The sequence below is a fragment of the Euleptes europaea genome, chromosome 10 (assembly GCF_029931775.1).
Source record: "Euleptes europaea isolate rEulEur1 chromosome 10, rEulEur1.hap1, whole genome shotgun sequence".
NCBI classification, from domain to species: domain Eukaryota; kingdom Metazoa; phylum Chordata; class Lepidosauria; order Squamata; family Sphaerodactylidae; genus Euleptes; species Euleptes europaea.
Genome location: NC_079321.1, coordinates 3,517,438 through 3,536,717, shown reverse-complemented (window position 1 = coordinate 3,536,717; position 19,280 = coordinate 3,517,438). Strand labels below are relative to the sequence as shown.

The 19,280-nt window shown below is 45.7% G+C and overlaps 1 protein-coding gene across 1 annotated transcript in view; it reads right to left on the bottom strand.

Moving 5' to 3' along the window:
* The window catches only part of MACROD2 (mono-ADP ribosylhydrolase 2), a 989,050-nt gene that overhangs the window by 15,851 nt on the left and 953,919 nt on the right, over nucleotides 1-19,280 (bottom strand). Inside the window, exon 9 of the mRNA XM_056856797.1 lies at nucleotides 17,224-17,305. Coding sequence (XP_056712775.1) covers nucleotides 17,224-17,305 — 82 coding nt within the window. The remainder of the gene's footprint in view (nucleotides 1-17,223; nucleotides 17,306-19,280) is intronic.

The following is a 19,280-nucleotide window of genomic DNA, read 5'->3' as shown; positions in this document are numbered from 1 at the left end:
GCTTTTGCAGAATGCACTGCCTTTTTTAATGCTTGTCTTATTACTTTGCAAACATCTGTTAAAATAAATAGTATAAACCCAGTGGAGAGTAGCCTTCCTGCCAAAAGTCTGTTGCCCAAACAGGTATAATTGACAGACCTGTGCTAAGAAACCTCTTTCATCTCCAGGGCTTTATGAGTTAACGCGAATTATTATGAAAATGAAACGCACACGGAAAATTAGAATGTTCCCCTTTATTATTTTATAACCAAGATAATATTGGCGAACGTGGAAGGTAAAAAAAAAAAAACCCTTGAAGGAATAAATAAGTTAAGTGATATTTGGGCAACAGATGTGGCTACTACATGTGGCTACTACACTAAATTCCACGTCACCCCCCCATAAAAACTGCCACTTTGGAGTGGGGCCGTGGGGCTTCTACACAGGGTGGCCAGATCCCTCTTTCCCACTGGCGGGAGGTTTTTGGGATGAAGCCTGAGGAGGTGAAGTCTGGGGAGGGGAGGGACTTCAATGCCGTAGAGTCCAAATGCCAAAGCGGCCATTTTCTCCAGGGGGACTGATCTCTGTCACCTGGAGATCAGTTGTAATAGCAGGAGATCTCCAGCTAGTACCTGGAGGTTACTCCAAATCTCACACAGATCAACCATACAAAGTATAGCTAAACAACAGACTGTATTATACAATAACATTGACAAACACATACAAAAAGTCCTATTTCCTAAGCGTAAAGACACCAAGTCACAATATTCCAAGGTTTCCAAAATTCACTATCCTAAAGACAGACAAAAAGTCCAACAGATACCAATTCTAGGTTTTTCTTCTTCTTTCAGATGTGGAATCCACACCTGAAAGAAGCAATATTTACCTGGAATCCACACCTGAAAGAAGAAAAAACCTAGAATTGGTATCTGTTGGACAGTGAATTTTGGAAAGCTTGGAATATTGTGACTTTGTGTCTTTATGCTTAAGAAATAGGACTTTTTGCATGTGTTTGTCAATGTTATTGTATAATACAGTCTAGCTATACTTTGTATGTTTGATCTGTGTTAGATTTGGACTAACTACATTTATACACAGAGGTGTCTATTTTGGCTTAGTACCTGGAGGTTGACAACACTACTTTTGAATGACATCATTATGGGGTGGGCCCCCGGGGCTTATGCATGACATCCACCTTCCATATTTCCCCTGGCTTTCCCACCTATTTTCCCAAACCCGCTTTGGTCCAATCTTTATGGGAAGGTCAGAGCCAAAGCAAGTTTAGAATCTATGTGGACTGGTAGATATGGATTTCCATACCTCCCTGCCTATATCCAGTCCCATTCCCCACCCCCACCGGGATATTTTTGGTTAGCTGCCAACTTGGAAGGCTTTAAGAGGGGAGTGGACATGTTCATGGATGAGAGGGCTATCCATGGCTACTAGTCAAAATGGATACTAGTCATGATGCATACCTATTCTCTCCAGGATCAGAGGAGCAGGCCTATTATATGAGGTGCTATGAAACACAGGCAGGGCAATGCTGCTGCAGTCGTCTTGTTTGTGGGTTTCCTAGAGGCCACTGTGTGAACAGACTGCTGGACTTGATGGACTTTGGTCTGATCCAGCGTGGCCTTTCTTATGTTCTTAAGCCTGCTGGGTGACCTTGGGCTAGTCCCAGTTCTCTTCGAGCTCTCTCAGCCTCACCTACCTCACAACGTGTCTGTTGTGGGGATAGGAAGGGAAGGCGATTGTAAGCTGCTTTGAGACTCCTTAAGGTAGAGAAAAATCGAGGTATAAAAACCAACTCTTCTTCTTCTCCTTCTCCTGTGAATGTGTGTGTAGGGTGTTTATCAAAGAAGGAACATGGATAGTTGCTCAGTGGACATTTGCCTAATCTTCACACAAGAACTTTGTGACTATCCATCCAATGAAAATCAGTACTTCAACAGAACAAACTTTGTCCCATTGTATATTATTGTCTGGCAATTTGTCTCTTCTACCCAAGCTGACTTGGTACTTCCAGCTGACAATGCTCAAGAGCCACTTCTGAGGAGCACCTCGAGATGTCCTTTCAGAGACAGTTGATGCTTAATCAAATACATAATTCGAACAAAAGCGATCTAACACATGCCCTGGATTCTGCTCTAGCCAGGGGGTGGCCGTGTTTTCTTATCCCCCCCACAACCATCAAGAAGAAGAGCAGCTGCTGTCTGAACTGCTGGATCTCATCTTTCATCTCCTTGACTAACACTTGTTTTGTCTTTCTCCGGTTTCTTTTTCATCTCCCCCCTTCCTTCAGTCACAGTTCTCTTGTTCTGGCTCATTTAATTCCCATCCATCCCCAGATGTCTCTTCTTTCATTCCCACCTTTAGCCTACGGTCCTGGTCCCCCCTCCCCCTCACATGTGAATCAGAAAAGAAGGCTCCAATGCATATTTAGTGCACAAATGCTTGGGAATGTGGAAGGGCAGCAAGAAGAAGAAGACGAAGAGTTGATTTTTATATGCCGATTTACTTTACCTTTTAAAGAGAATCAAACCGGCTTACAATCACCTTCCCTTCCCCTCCCCACAACAGAAATCCTGTGAGGTAGTTCAGAGAGAACTGTGACTGGCCCAAGGTCACCCAGCAGGCTTTTATGTGGAGGACTGAGGAATCGAAACCAGTTCTCCAGATTAGAGTCCACCGCTCTTAGCTACTACACTGCACTGGCTATACAATGTCTTCTGTTTAGGGACCTGTGCAGACAGATAAACTCAATGGCAAAACGAGTAAAGAAGCTGAGCCAACTTCAGGCACACGATGCTTGCACTTGATAAACAAAACACCCACAAAACCTGATGGTGCTTAGAACTCTTTACACATCCTGCTGAGATTTTACTGTGTAAAGTAGCGTCCTGCTGAAAAAGGTTTTTATCCTCACCCACTTGATGGAAGGGCCATCAAGATCCAGGCATGGCTTCTGCTTCCTGTGTGGTTGTTAACACTAAGGCTATCAGGTCCCCCTCTTTGCCACCGGTGGGAGGTTTTTTGGGTGGAGCCTGAGGAGGGCAGGGTTTGGGGAGGGGAGGGGAGGGACTTCAATGGCATAGTCCAATTGCTAAAGTGGCCATTTTCTCCAGGTGAACCTATCTCTATTGGTTGGAGATCAGTTGTAATAGCAGGAGATCTCCAGCCACCACCTGGAGGTTGGCAAGCCTAGTTAACACTATCGCACCATTCAAAGAGTTGGGAAAAAACCCCATCCAATTAAGCTGTGGGGGATTCTTGACATTATCCAGCAAGCAAAACTCAGGAAACCACTGTCGAATTAAAACAGCAGTGTCAATTGGTGCAGTAAAAACAAATAAGAACAAAAAAAAATAAGTTAAATAACAAGCCCAAGTCCTTATGGTATGTTTGCGGCCATCCAGATACTGACAATGTCTGAAGTTTGAGTAGTATGGGTTTCCTTGGTCCCATTTCATCTCTTTTGCATGACAGGACAACTACGGTCAACAGGCAGCCATCTGTGGGCTCTCCCACTAGTTAGGTGGCCTGTCAGACATAGACCAAGATCAGGGCCTTTTCCATCGTGACTCTGGCTCTCTGGAATGGGCTCCCTGCAATTTTGGGCTGCATTAACAGAAGCATAGTGTCCAGATCACGTGAAGTGATAGTATTGCTTTAATCTGCTCTGGTTAGACCTCACCTAGAGTACTGTGTTCAGTTCTGGGCACCACAATTTAAGAAGGATGTAGACAAGCTGGAACGTGTCCAGAAGAGGGCAACAAAGATGGTGAAGGGTCTGGAGACCAAGTCCTATGAGGAAAGGTTGAAGGAGCTGGGTATGTTTAGCCTGAAGAGGAGACAACTTAGAGGCAATATGATAACCATCTTCAAGTACTTGAAAGGATTCATATAGACGATGGAGTGGGATCATTTTCTGTTGTCCCAGAAGATCAGACCAGAACCAATGAGTTGAAATTAAATCAAAAGAATTTTTGGCTAAATATTAGGAAGAACTTCCTGACATAGCATTTCCTCAGTGGAACAGGCTTCCTTGGGAGGTGGTGGGCTCACCTTCTTTGGAGGTTTTTAAGCAGAGGCTAGATGGCCATCTGACAGTGCCGATTTCTGTGAACTTAGGCAGATCATGAGAGGGAGGGCTAGAAGGGTTGCATCAGTGCTTGGCTCTCGTGACCCTTTCTTACATGCCCAACAACATGGCATAGAGCCCAGGTCCAACAACATGACATAGAGGCCAAGGTCTTTGTAAGAACATAAGAAGAGCCCTGCTGGATCGGACCATGGGTCCATCCAGTCCAGCATCCTGTCACACACAGTGGCCAACCAGTTCCTCTGGAGGGCCAACAAACAGGACAAGGTGACCAAAACCTTATAGAAACCATGTTTAGCTCACCGATTAGCACTATTTGGCCCCTCTATTGGTGGTAGTGCCTAATGGGCATATTTGAAGGGACAACTGAAGAAACATATTAGTGTGTGTGGTAGGGAGGTATGAGCAGGTACAGTCCCTTCTGACCTTGATGGTCAAGTTACCAATGCTTACCCAGAATATAGTACTTGCAGGGAAGTCATAAGAAGAAGAAGAGTTGGTTTTTATATGCCAACTTTCTCTACCACTTAAGGGAAACTCAAACCGGCTTACAATCGCCTTCCCTTCCTCTCCCCACAACAGACACCCTGTGAGGTAGGTGGGGCTGAGAGAGCTCTAAGAGAGCTGTGACTAGCCCAAGGTCACCCAGCTGGCTTTGAGTGTAGGAGTGGGGAAACAAATCCAGTTCAGCAGATTAGCCTCCGCCACTCATGTGGAGGAGTGGGGAATCAAACCTGGTTCTCCAGATCAGAGTCCACCACTCCAAACCACTGCTCTTAACCACGGCACCATGCTGGTGTAGTGATCAGTTGAAAGACACTTTTGGATTGTGCTCCGATGCCCATAAGGAAAATCTTTTACACAAATCTACCACAGGGGAAGCCGCAACACAATTTTCAGGCCCTGTTTTAACTGCTGCCTTGAAAACCCTACAGGATTGCCATAACTAGGCTGCTACTTGTATGGCAATAAATGAATAAATAATAAAAACACCAAGGTGTAATGTTTTGTTTTGTTTCCTTATCACTTGACTACCTCCAATATCTAGAATGTCTTTTTCAGATTTATTAATACGCAGGGTAGGGAAGCAGAAATATCTATGTCTCCAGCATCATAATCTGCTTCCTTCTCAGATATTCTTGTCTGAATGTGATTACGGGAAAATATTTCAGAACACACGATTCACATTATTAAAAAAAAACCCCTCTTTCCTTTGTATCTTAACCTCTCTTTGAAGAAGCCTTTCTCCACTCTTACAAATTCTAGAATAGTATCCTATCAATTCAGAAAGGAAGGCGCATTATTGCTGTTTAAAATGTCCCCTTTTCCCCATTCATCCACATATACAAAACGAATTAACAGACAGACAATGCAGCGCAACATTCAGGATTCCCTGCTGAATATAATCTGAATGTCAGAAAGCTATTGCCGGAAGGCGGAGCCGCGACCCTGCTCTTTGACATGGAACCCTGCAACCAGCTCCTTTGTACAAAACTGCAGGTTCTTCAGGAGATAGCGAATATCTTGACGGTACAGAATCATTGTAAGTGTCTTTATATGCAAATCACAAGGAAGAAGTGGAACAAAGCGAACCGTTCACAAAAGAGCAATGAAAAAAGGAAGCGGGAGGGAGGGAGGAAGACAAAATGTAATCATTTAGGAAATGTGTTCATTTTCCATGGGCTTCTTATTACTTTTGTTGAGGGGGGGAATGCAAATTCAGAGCTGGAGAAAGCTGCCAGAGTGAAACCCCGGAGAATGCAAGTTTTCCAGTATTATCACCGGCCGGGCAAATACTCTTATCAATGTCTGCATGCTGTAGTTGTATTGTGACGGATCCCCCTCTAGGAATATATTTTTTCAAATGCATTCAAGTCTTCTGAGTTCCCTACTGAGACTTTTTTTTTAAAGTCTTTAAAAAAGATTAATATTACTCAGCTGAATTTGAAGAAAGGGAGAGACCTGTGGAAAGAGGTTCTATGGACCAAAACAGGGGTGTCGAACTCAATTGTTACAAGGGTTGGAGGCCGTGCTGTGCCTCGCCAGCCCAGATTGAGGGTGTGTGTGTGTGTGTGAGTGTGTGTGGCTGCGTCGGTAGGGTTGCCAGCCTCCAGGTACTAGCTGGAAATCTCGCGCTACTACAACTGATCTTTAGCCGACAGAGATCAGTTCCCCTGGAGAAAATGGCCGCTTTGGCAATTGGACTCTATGGCATTGAAGTCCCTCCCCTCCCCAACCCTCCTCCTCAGGCTCCACCCCCAAAACTTCCCACCAGTGGTGAAGAGGAACCTTGCAACCCTATGCGTTGGCTGTCTCGCTGTCATAAGTCAGCCTGCAGAGAGTCAGCCTGCAGAGACCTCCTCTGACGAAGAGGAAGTAGAGGCCAGAATAGAGGATCAGCCAAAGTCAGGAGATGACTCGCCATGCCTGCAGCCTGCCAGCTCAAGGACTCCAGTTGGACCTGACACCTTGCAACATGCAGTGTCTCCAGAGGCCTCGCCAAGGCCACTGGAGCAGAAAAGAAAACAGGTCCGTCTGGCAATGCAGCAGAGACGGCAGAGTGCTAGGCTGAAGGCTTTACACAGGAACCTCCCCAGTAGCAGTGATGAGGAAGAGCAGGGCTGAAGCACCACCTGTGAACTCAGCCTCATCAGCATCAGCTGGCTCTGCTACAGCAGCAGGGGAAGGGATTTAAGCCATCAGTTAGGCTTGGCTGTTGTGCAAGCAACTTGTCTCCAACCTCCTGGTGTACCGGCCTTGTTTTCCTTCTATCCTTTGGATTCCTGGTACCCTGACTTCTTGGACTGGCTCTAACACCTTGGACTTCCCTTGCCTGTATTGATATCTCGGACTCTGCCTTCACTGTGAATGACCTTGACTGTTCCCCAGACTACGCTTACAACTTACAGCCTTCGCTCCTCGACTGCACCACGACACTCGCGGGCTGGAAAAGAGCTCTCAGGGGACCCTTGGGCCTTATGTTTGACACCCCTAGACTAAAAACTCCATGGAGACTCTGGTGATACCACCGCTTGAAGACATATTAGTGTGGCATAGAAATTTCCTTATAAGGACCAACATGGGCTAAAGCCTATGGACTAACTGTGAGTCCCAAAAGCCGCTTATGGATATATCAGTTGTCTGATTTCCTCCTTCTCCTCCACACCAACTGTCTTTCCTGCAACACTCACTTTCGTTTTCCCCATCCTACCCCTCCTCCCGTTGGGAAAGAAGATTTCTGTGCTTCTAATCATTGTACTTGAGGCCGGGGTTGAGAAGGGCAGACTCCAACTGAGGTGAAATCCAAACATCCAGATTGCAAGATGTCAAAGTCCTGCTGTACACAGCATTTGCCTGATCTGGATAGCGCCAGGCTAGCCTAATCTCGTCAGATCTCAGGAGCTAATCAGGGTTGGCCCAGGTTAGCACTTGAATGGAAAACCTTTAAGGAACAACAGGGGCGTGATGTGGAGGCAGGCAATGGCAAACCACCTCTCATTGTCTGTCCTGACCTGGATGGCCCAGGCTAGCCCGATCTCATCAGCTCCCGGAAGCTAAGCAGGGTCAGCCCTGTTTAGTCCTTGGATGGGAGACCACCAAAGAAGTCCAGGGTCGCTATGCAGAGGCAGGCAATGGCAAGCCACCTATGTACGTCTCTTTCCTTGAAAACCCCTCTAGATGGCCATAAGTCAGCTGTGATTTGATGGCGCGCACACACACACACACCACATTGGTCAGGCCGCACCTGGAGTATTGTGTGCAGTTCTGGAGGCTTCACTTCAAAAAGGATGTGGATAGAATGGAGCGGGTGCAGAGGAGAGCAACCAAGATGATCGGGGCCTGGAGATCAGGCCCTACAAGGAAAGGTTGAGGGACTTGGGAATGTTCAGTCTGGAGAAGAGGAGGTTGAGGGGGGACAGGATTGCTCTCTTGAAGTATTTGAAGGGATGTCACTGGGGGTGGGGAGCTGTTCCTGTTGGCAGCAGAGGATAGGACTGGCAATAATGGGTTTAAATTATGGGTGGAAAGGTACTGGCTGAATATTAGGAAAACATTTTTTTTAAGTGAGAGTATTTCAGCAGTTAATCAGCCACCTAGGGAGGTGGTGAGCTCCCGCTCTCTGGCTGTCTTCAAGCAGCGGCTGGACAAACACATGTCAGGGATGCTCTAGGCTGATCCTGCTTCGAGCAGGGGGTTGGACTAGATGGTCTCTATGGCCCCTTCCAACTCTAGGATTTGAATCAGTGGCATCATAAAGACTAACAAAATGTATTCCAGTATGAACTGTCATGAGTTAGAGCTCCCTTCAGGAGCTCAGTCGTGAAAGCTTTTCCTGGAATACACTTTGTTAGTCTTTCAGGTGACCCGGAATTATTGTTTAATTTTCTTGCTACCAACTAAAATGGCTACCCCCTCAAATGATCAATACTAGCCAACTTTTTTGGGGGGGGGGGTTCTATGATTCGATGAAATTTTCTCCCATTGGTAAGTTGCTGCTTCACTAGTCTCATTTGCACATAGGGTTGCCAGGTCCCTCTTTGCCACCAGTGGGAGATTTTTGGGGCGGAGCCTGAGGAGGGCGGGGTTTGGGGAGGGGCTTCAATGCCATAGAGTTCAATTGCCAAAGCGGCCATTTTCCTCCAGGTAATTTGATCTCTATCGGCTGGAGATCAGTTGAATTAGCAGGAGATTTCCTGCTACTACCTGGCAGTTGGCAACCCTATTTGCACGGCTTGCAAACCAACAGCATATTTCTGCCAAGGCCGAAGCGCTAATGGGTCCACGGGTCTGAGTGGGGTGTCTCATTACGCACAATCCAGTTTGGGTCAGTAAACCTAAGGGGAGCAGGTGGTGAAGGATTGTGGTTGACAACAAAATGTCGCAACTACAAAGAGCCCAGCTGCTGGCTCGGAAGGATCCTGTTTCAAGGGCAATTCGTGTGCTGAAAGCCTGACCTCACAACAGCCTCCCCTCTCCATGTTCCTGAGCTGAGGGAAGCAATACCGCAGAGTAAAAACAGGGCTACTCTGGCTTTAGAAATATGGCCACCATAACAGATTTGCGGTGCAATCAGAAGGAGGCTTACTCCAGTCTAAGCCCATTCAAATGGGCTCCAGGTACTAGCTGTTGCTCTCCAGCTAATTCAACTGATCTCCATCCGATACAGATCAGTTCCCCTGGAGAAAATGGCTGCTTTGGCAATTGGACTCTATGGCACTGAAGTCCCTCCCCAAACTCCGCCCCAAAAACCTTCTGCCGGTGGTGAACAGGGACCTGGCAACCCTACCAACATGGTGCCTGTTGATGCCATGCTCCTCGCTCCTGGTATCTGCCAAGTGTTTGTAAAAAGTGGGTGGGGCAAGGTGCGGCTTTTTGGAATGCTAACATACCCACCACGCTCTGTTATCTTTCCAAAGGTGCCCATGGACTCCAAATAGTTGGGGACCCCTGTTCTAGCATATTCGTTTCCTCTTTGTGCGCTTAAAAAAATATTCTCCCTTTCCTTTTCTACGTTTTTTCGACGTCAGCTCCTGCTGGTCTTTTCCTGGCCTTTGAGAGCCAGCGTGGTGTAGTGGTTAAGAGTGGTGGTTTGAAACAGTAGACTCTAATCTGGAGAACCGGGTTTGATTCCCCACTCCTCCACATGAGCGGTGGAAGGTAATCTGGTGAACTGGATTGTTTCCCCACTCCTACATATGAAGCCAGCTGTGTGACCTTGGGCTACTCACACTCTCTCAGCCCCACCTGCCTCACAGGGTGTCTGTTGTGGGGAGGGGAAGGGAAGGTGATTGTAAGCTGGTTTGATTCTGCCTGAAGTGGTAGAGAAAGTCGGCATATATAAACAAGCTCCTCCTCCTCCTCCTCCTCCTCCTCCTCCTCCTCCTCCTCTTCTTCTTCTTCTTCTTCTTCTTCTTCTTCTTCTTCTTCTTCTCCCTCCCATCCCATTCCATTCCCCTCCACTCCCAGCTCCTATGAACTTCTCCCCCCAAAATATCAGTTCCAGTTTCAGGTTGCAATTTGTGTTGAATTTCTTTGCTCCCTTTGATACCATTAATCATTTTGTCTGCCTTTCCTCACAGGACTGTTGTGGCAACAACGTTCCCCTCATCTACACTGATTCCTTCATCTGGCCTTTACAGGCACCTTCAAAGACAGCGGGAACCTTTCTCCGTAGTTTTCAGGATTACAAAAAAAAAAGGCTTTCTTTCCCCCAATTAATTACTCGGGCATAAAAGCATGCCCTACATCACATAGCAGAAGGATTCTTTGTTAACCAAAGCGTTAGCAACTTCCACCTCAGGGCGGCATACACAAGATCATACTTTTATTACAAATTAATTAGTTCTGAACTCGCTAGCATTAATGCAGTTAATTCCGACCTCAAAGTCACTACGGCAATTAGAATCACCCTAATATATAACATGGAGCGGCAAATACCACGTCCCTTTACTGTCCCTTGAGTATTGGTTAAGGATGAATAATTATACCATGTTCGGCATGACTAATATGAACTACATGGCTCAGAGCGCACGCCTCTAGAAACCATAGCCATACGTCAATATGGAGATGTCGAAAATGTCTAAACGAGTAGGTTGATGTGACAAAACAGCTTTTTGGCCACTGTCAACGGCCAGATAGCCAGTAGCAGCAAATGAATGTTCATGTGAGGATGGAAATGTTGATTTACAGTTTCGTCCACTCCAGCCCATGAATACTCTGGCAGTGAAACAAGCGCAGAAAGGAATACAAGTAGTCTTATTTTAATCGTGGGAAAAGTCCCTCAACTGTTATTCAAGGAAATCTGGTGCACCCGTGTCAGACAAATCTGCAAAGTTCTTCCGCTTACACCAAGTTCTCTGTCGCTCCACACATGGAAAAGGGCAGGCCACGCAAATGGCACAGGGTCACGCATGAAGCTGCCTTATACTGAATCAGACCACGGGTCCATCGAGGTCAGTATTTGTCTACTCAGACTGTCAGCGGGTCTCTAGGGTCTCAGGCTGAGGTCTTCTACCTCACCTACCGAACGGTCCCTTTAACAGGAGTTGCCAGGGATTGAACCTGGGACCTTCTGCATGCCAAGCAGAGACTTATCCACATGAACATGTCCACTCCCCTCTTAAAGCCTTCCAAGTTGGCAGCCATCACCACATCCTGGGGGAGGGAGTTCCACAATTTAACTATGCATTGTGTGAAAAAATACTTCCTTTTATCAGTTTTGGATCTCTCCCCCTCCAGCTTCAGCAGATGACCCCGCATTCTGGTATTATGAGAGAGGGAGAAAAGCTTCTCCCTGTCCACTCTCTCCAAACTGCGCATAATTTTATAGACCTCTATCATGTTTCCCCTTAACTGCCTTCTCTCCAGGCTAAACAGCCCTGAGTGTTTTAACCGCTCCTCATAGGGAAGTCTACTTCTGCAGTCAATAGCCAAGCCTTGTAGTTATATAATGCCACGCAGAGTAAGAAGTACAGAAAGCTGTAGCATAACATAAGAGGAGCCCTGCTGGATCAGACTAGTGATCCATCTAGTCCAGCATCCTGCCTCACACAGTGGGCAACCAGTTCCTCTGGAGGACCAAAGAAACAGGGCATAGAGGCCAAGGATTTCCCCTGATAAGAATATCAGAAGAGCCCTGCAGGATTAGACCTGTAGTCCACCTAGTCCAGCATCCTGCCTCACACAGTGGCCAACCAGTTCCTCTGAAGGTCCAATGAACAGGGCATAGAGGCCGAGGCCTTCCCTTGATAAGAACATCAGAAGAGCCCTGCTGGATCAGACCGGAGGTTCATCTAGTCCAGCAATAGGGTTGCTAGGTCCCTCTTCGCCACCGGTGGGAGGTTTCTGAGGTGGAGCCTGAGGAAGGCGGGGTTTGGGGAGGGGCGGGACTTCAATGCCATAGAGTCCAATGGCCAAAGCAGCCATTTTCTCCAGGTGAACTGATCTCTATCAGCTGGAGATCAGTTCTAATAGGCGGGGATCTCCAGATAGTATCTGGAGGTTGGCAAACCTATCCATCATCCTGTCTCACACAGTGGCCAATCAGTTCCTCTGGAGGTTCAACATCAGGGCATAGAGGCCGGGGCCTTCATAAAAACATAACAAGAGCCCAGCTAGATCAGACCAGTAAGGGTCCATCTAGTCCTGTACCCTGTCCCACACAGTGGCCAACCAGTTCTCTGGAGGTCCAACTTCAGGGAATGTAGGTCAAGGCCTTCCCCTGATGTTACCTCCTGGCACTAGGATTTAAAGGCTGACTGAACATGGAGGTTCCCTTTAGGCACCATGGCTAATAGCCTCTGATAGACCTCTCCTCTATGAATCTGTCCAATCACTTTTTAAACGCCATCTGTGCCTGTTGCCATCACTACATCCTCTGGCAGCAAATTCCACAATTTAATCACTTGTCGAATAAAGAAGTATTTTCTTTCTCAGTCCTAATTCTACAGCTCATCAACTTAACTGGAAGCCCTCAAGTTTTAGTATTTTGGGAGAGGGAGATACACACACCTCTTTCCTCTTTTGAGGACATTTCAACAAAGAGAAGCAGATCCAAAACGACATGCAGAAAAAGAGCACAAAAGAGATCTTCTTAAGGTAAAAAAGAAATGTAAAAAAAACAACGGATACTGCTTTGAATAATAGAAGATGACATTCCCAAAGTGGGTTGAGGAAGAGCAGTCTTTGGAGTGACTCATCTCGCTGCGGGAACAGTTTCATACTTATGTTTTCGTTGGAAGTGCAGTAGGGTTTTCCAACTGAATATGAGAGAATTTTCTGGACATAATGAGCAAGATCAGGGGAAAGGCATGGGAAATCGAGCACCACAAGAGATCATTATTCCTCTCTCGGTCTGAAGGTGAATTATGCATAATCCCTCTTGGGGTCCACGGTCTTCCCAAACTGTAAAAGAGGGATTTTAAAGGATCTTCGAGGGATTCAGAGAAGGAGACAGAAACTATTGTAGGGCTCGCCAGCTATTTGGACTACACAGTTAATATGCAAATAGCTTTTCCAAGGGAGCTTCTACCAGTCATTGGGTTAATAAATGCCCACATAAATCACTGTTGAGAAACAGCAGTTGCATCTGGAGAATGTATTAGGTTAGACATTAGTTCCTCCATACATTTACCATCTCCCAGGAACAATGATGTCAAAATGTCTGAACCAGCTCCTAGTTTGCATCCAAAAAAAGAGAGGTTGAAAGTGGAAGAAGTGGTTGTATTTGGATCAGATTGTAGAGCACAGCTGAGGGATATCATGCCTATTTCTTTCTTTTGGCACAATAAGAAGAGTGAATTGGTTGCAAATGTATCTGATGAAGGGAGCATTGACTCTCGAAAGCTCATTCCACCTACCCAAAAAAATCTTGTTGGTCTCTAAGGTGCTACCAGACTCAAATCTAATTGTTTGCAACCTGAGTTTGCAGAAAGCTATTTTCCATACCGATTGAGTATCCATTATCTGGAATCCTTGGGACCACAAGTGTTCTGTATTTCTGATCTTTCCATATTTTGGCCTATTTCCATATACATAATGAGATGTGTGTGTTCAGGGCCGTCAGGCCCGTCAAGTCATTTTTTACTCATGGCAACCCTATGAATCAATGTCCTCCAAAACATCCTATCCTTAGCAGCCTTGCTTAGAACTTGCAAATTGAGGGCCGTGGCTTCCTTTATAGAGTCAATCCTTCTCTTGTTGGGTCCTTCTTTTCCTGCTGCCCTCAACTTTTCGTAGCATTATTGTCTTTTCCAGTGACTCTTGTCTTCTCATAATGTGACCAAAGTACAACAGCCTCAGTTTAGTCCTTTTAGCTTCTAGGATCAGTTCAGGCTTGATTTGATCTATAACCTACGGATTTGGTTTTTTGACAGTCCAGGGTATCCGTAACACTCTCCTCCAATACCACATTTCAAAGGAATCTACTTTGTTCCTATCAGCTTTCTTCATTGTCCAGCTCTCACACCTATGCATAGTAATACAGAACATGATGGCATGAATTAACTTGATCTTGGTGGCCAGTGACACATCCTTACACTTTAGAATCTTTTGTAGCTCCTTCATGGCTGCCCTTCCCAGTCTCCATCTCCTTCTGATTTCTTGAACAAGAGTCAAGTAGCCCCTTAAAGACTAACAAAATTTCTGGCAGGGTATGAGCTTCCGTGAGCCACAACTCACATTCTTCATCATAACGAGATATCTTGGGGATGGAACCCAAGTCTAAACCCGAAATTCATTTATGTTTTATATACACATTATACACATAGCCTGAATGTAATTTTAAACGATATTTTAAATAATTTTGTGTACACTGAACCATCAGAAAACAGCTTGGCTGCTGAGGGCCTGTGAGTAATGCCTGCATGCCAGCTCAAAATGTCTGTATTTTAGATCTTTCTGTATTTTGGATGTCCGGATAAGGGATGATGAACCTGTATGCTGTTATAGAAAGAGCTCTCATCTCATTTGTCACTGGGTTACGATTAAGATATCATGACAAGCCATGTGCTAACCATGGTTTGGGTCCCTCCCTGTTGTATTTGTGTCCCCCATGTACACATAACTAACAAACCATGGTTTCTACTCTGAGCCTCCTCGTCCACTTTGCATCAGAATTGGGGTTCCAGCTCCGGGTTAGGAAGTAACTAGAGGTTTTTGGGGCAGAGCCTGAGGAGGGCAGGGTTTGGAGAGGGGGGGACTTCAATGCCATATTGTCCAGTTGCCAAAGCGGCCATTTTCTCCAGGGGAACTGATCTCTGTCACCTAGAGATCAGTTGTAATAGCAGGAGACCTCCAGCCATCACCTGGAGGCTGGCAACCCTAATGAGAATGCTCTGGTGCTCTCCCAAAAGATTCACCTTGGTCTCCCTCCTCTGCACATGAGCTTTGTCCTCAAATTTAACTGCGTACCATAATAAAAGCTTTGGGAGACATTTTTTTTAACATGATGGATGAAACATACGTGATCAGTGACTGGAACCCCAGATGATAATTTTAACTTAAAAAGAGGGTGGGGATGGGGGTGGAGACGGACAGACAACTGTGGCTCAGCAAATGACAGTGAGTACTTTGGGAAACTGCCCAAAGGAGCTACTAGAGGGGTTGCATTTTCTGCTAACTCTAGGCTCCCCTCTCTGTAGTTCGGCAGCCTACGAGGGCAGACAATTCCCTCACATTATGACAGCTTGTTCAAACTACAGTTTGCAAAACAGCAGCTGTTCCAGATTCAGATTTGGCGTTCATTCTCAAGCCATGGATTGGGCATAATGGCTACATTCAGATAACCAAAATCCTCAGATTTGCACACTTCCTTTCCCCCGGGGTACATGACTCATAGACTGAACACCTCCTGGTTGGTCATGAACCACAATTTGTTCGGACAACTTGATCAGACAAAATGCCAAACCATGTTGTTAACCAGGTTTCCAAATCAGGGTTAAAGCATGGTTAGGAATCCTGATTTGTAAGCAAGGAATAAACCACAGTTTGTCATTGGGTCTGATATAGATGGCAAAACAAATTACAGTTTGTTACCAAGGATTCAATTATTTACCTCATTTGTACCCTGGTTTTCTCCCCAATGAGGTTTACATCATTCTCCTCTCCTCCATTCTATCCTCGCAACAGCCCTGTGAAGGTAGGCTGACAGTTTGTGCCTGGCCCACAGTAAGAAGTCTTGAATCTACAAGCCATGTGTGAAATGAGCGTGTGAGGAGCTTGTCTGAATGCAGCCCTGCCATGCACGTTGTCTACAGGAGGGTTGCCAACCTCCAGGTGGCACCTGGAGATCTCCCAGTATTACAGCTGATCTCCAGATGGCAGAGATCAGTTCCCCTGGAGACAACAGCTGCTTTGGAGGGTGGACTCTGTGGCTGTTCCCCACTGAAGTCCCTCCCCCTCCCAACCTCCCCCTTCCCAGGCTCCACCCCCAAATCTCCAGGAATTCCCTAACTCAGAGCTGGTCACTCTGGTCTGTAATGCTATCTAAACCATGCCTGTAAATAGCACATTTTGTTAAAAAAGAAAACAGGCACTTGCACTTTTTAATAAATGTTTTATTCTAACATATGCCTTTATGCATTCTCAGTTTCCTCGTGTCTAACCTCCTGTTTCTTCAGGGAGGGGAGGGTTTCAGCTATGCATATGTTTTACTCCCTCTGATGGTCGATTCGACATCACAGCTTTAAATGAAGTGTTTCTCCCTGTAGTTTAAATCAGCAGCTTTTTATGCTTTCTAAAACTGCTGTCATATCAAATTGACCACTGGAGGGAGCAAAACAGGTGAATAATTGGAAAATAACACCAAAAGAAACAGGAAATTAGACGGAAGGAAACTGATAATGCATAAAAGGCAATACTCATGAAAATGAGATCTTTCTAGGGTGCCATCCTCCAGGTGGGGCCTGGAAATCCAATTATTACAACTGATCTCCAGATGACAGAGATCAGTTCCTCGGAAGAAAACAACTGCTTTGGAGGATGGACTTCACACAACACATAGTTAAACTGTGGAACTCCCTGCCCCAGGATGTGGTCATGGCAGCCAGCTTGGAAGGCTTTAAGAGGGGAGTGGACATGTTCATGGAGAAGAGGGCTATCCATGGATACTAGTAAAAATGGATACTAGTCATGATGCATAACTATTCTCTCCAGGATCAGAAGAGCATGCCTATTATATTAGGTGCTGTGGAACACAGGCAGGACAATGCTGCTGCAGTCGTCCTAGAGGCACCTGATTGGCCGCTGTGTGAACAGACTGCTGGACTTGATGGACCTTGGTCTTATCCAGCATGGCCTTTCTTATGTTCTTATGTTCTTATGACTCTATGGTATTATACACTGCTGAGAGCCCTTCTCTCCCCAAATCCTGCCTTCTCTAGGCTCCGCCTCCAAAATCTCCAGGAATCTTCCAACCTGGAGTTGGCAATCCTAGGTCTCAGTCATTTGATCAAATGATGATGCTATACTAACATATATCGTATTTACATGTTTTGTATAACGCTTGAAATATGTTAATAGAAAAATTATTTAGTACTACAATAAATAAAGAAATACTGTACATACAAGAACACTATGCGTACATGCATGTCTGTATTATCAAGCAGACAATCTCTTTTAGGCAGAAAAAAAGGTGGACATACCTGTCGGGAAGAACTCATTCATTTTCTTCTTGTATATTTTGTAGTCAACTTCCAAAAACACACAAAAAATGACACGATCCATCTGTGTGAACAAAAAGTATTCACATTTCAATTAAAAGCATACTATTACTAAGTAAGTTTCTTCCACTAAATAAATGGTATACGTTATATTTACTATAACACATAGGTTTATTTGCACATAGGTATCAATGTATCAAAGTCCACAGTTCGTTTCTCAAGGTGTGCCACCTCCCATAAGGGATACGGGTATACATGTGAGGGCACATCATTTCCAGAAACACGGAGAAATGCCATGCCAGTTCAGTGGTGTTCTTTGATAACAATCTACTGCTCACACAAGCCAGCCTTCAACATGATATAAACGACACAAAGATATTCCAGCAAATATACCAGGAATTAATAGATTACCCACCTGGGCAACAGAATGAATGTTTCATCTCACCAGCTATTTTGGAAACACCTTGAAAGCTGTTCTACAGTCATTATTTATGTAAGGCTACCTACACTTAATCTATAGGGTTGCCAGGTGTTTGTTAATGGTGGGCAATTGCCCACCAATTAAAAGGCCTGCCTGCTATCCCTCAGCTCACCAGCGGGGGAAACAGGCCAGCTAAATGGTGGCACAATAACGTCCCTTCCGAGGTAAACCCGAAAGTGACGGGGACGCTCTAGCACATCCTCAAAAAAAAAAAACCTCTATGGAAACCATAGAGTTTTTGGAGGAATATGCTCGCACATCCCTGTCAATTTCAGGTTTGATGGCAACGCTCTAGCACGTTCCTCCAAAAACTCCAGGGTTTCCATAGAGTATTTAAGAAACGTGCTAGAGCATCCCTGTCACTTCCGGGTTTACCCCAGAAGGGGCATTATTGCATAATAGCCCCCACACACACCAAAGTTCCCACCGATGGCAACGGGGGACCTGGCAACCCTCTTAATCTAGACCCCGCCGGGGTCTCTCCTCATCCCAAACTCCGCCCTCCTCAGGCTCCACTCCCAAATCTCCAGGAATTTCCCAACCTGGAGTTGGAAACCCTAATCAGTAGCCAAGAATTGTCTTGTTACTTCTTCATGACAAGTAGACACAGCATAGCTTCTGCCAACTTAGGGTTCACAGGATGCAAACCTACTCTTATTGGAATGGATCCAACCCTTCTCATACCACTTACTGAGCAACTTACCAGCTTAAAAAGACTTCCTCCTACTTAAATGGCTCTTCCACTGGAGGAGAAGACACTTAAGTTGGAGGAAATATTCTTAGCCTGGGGACAGGTTCTTTGGAGGAAGTTTGGTTCTGCCCCATTGACTCTCGTTCATACACTGTGAAGGCTGGTGAATTCATGTTGGCCGAAGTAGGTCTTCTCCTGTTCTCAGCAGGTCTCCTGAGCTCTCTGATGCTGCCACCAAACTTGCATGTTGATGCTACGTAGACAGTATGGACCCAATCCAAGGACATATGCAGGTCACAGAACCTGAGTTTAGAGCCAAATAGGGGTCTCCCATCATGACCTCAATGAAGGGTTGCTAACCTCAAGGTACTAGCTAGAGTTCTCCTGGTATTACAACTGATCTCCAGCCAATAGAGATCAGTTTCCTTGGAGAAAATGGCCACTTTGGCCATTGGACTCTATGGCATTGAAGTCCCTCCCCTCCCCAAACCCTGACTTCCTCAGGCTCCACCCCAATAAACCTCCCGCCAGTGGCAAAGAGGGACATGGCAATCCTACCTCAACTGTCTGGGTAATGAAAATTGTGGTGTGGGGCAGCTTGTGAGCTTGTGATGACAGTCTGCCGGTGCTGGAAGATTCAAACTGGGTGGGCTTTTTGGGGGAAATAACAATAAGACCTTTTTTCCTGTGGAAACCCTAAATGGGCTCTGAGATAGGATGACTTTCACCCTATCTGCTTTCATTCCATCCAACTACCTCTTTGACCAGTTCTTTTGCACCCAACTTCCCAAATCCCTGTCCTTTTCTCACCCGATCACCGTTAATTTCTCACCCTCTGCCCTTTTCATCCCTCTATGTTGAGCCCGC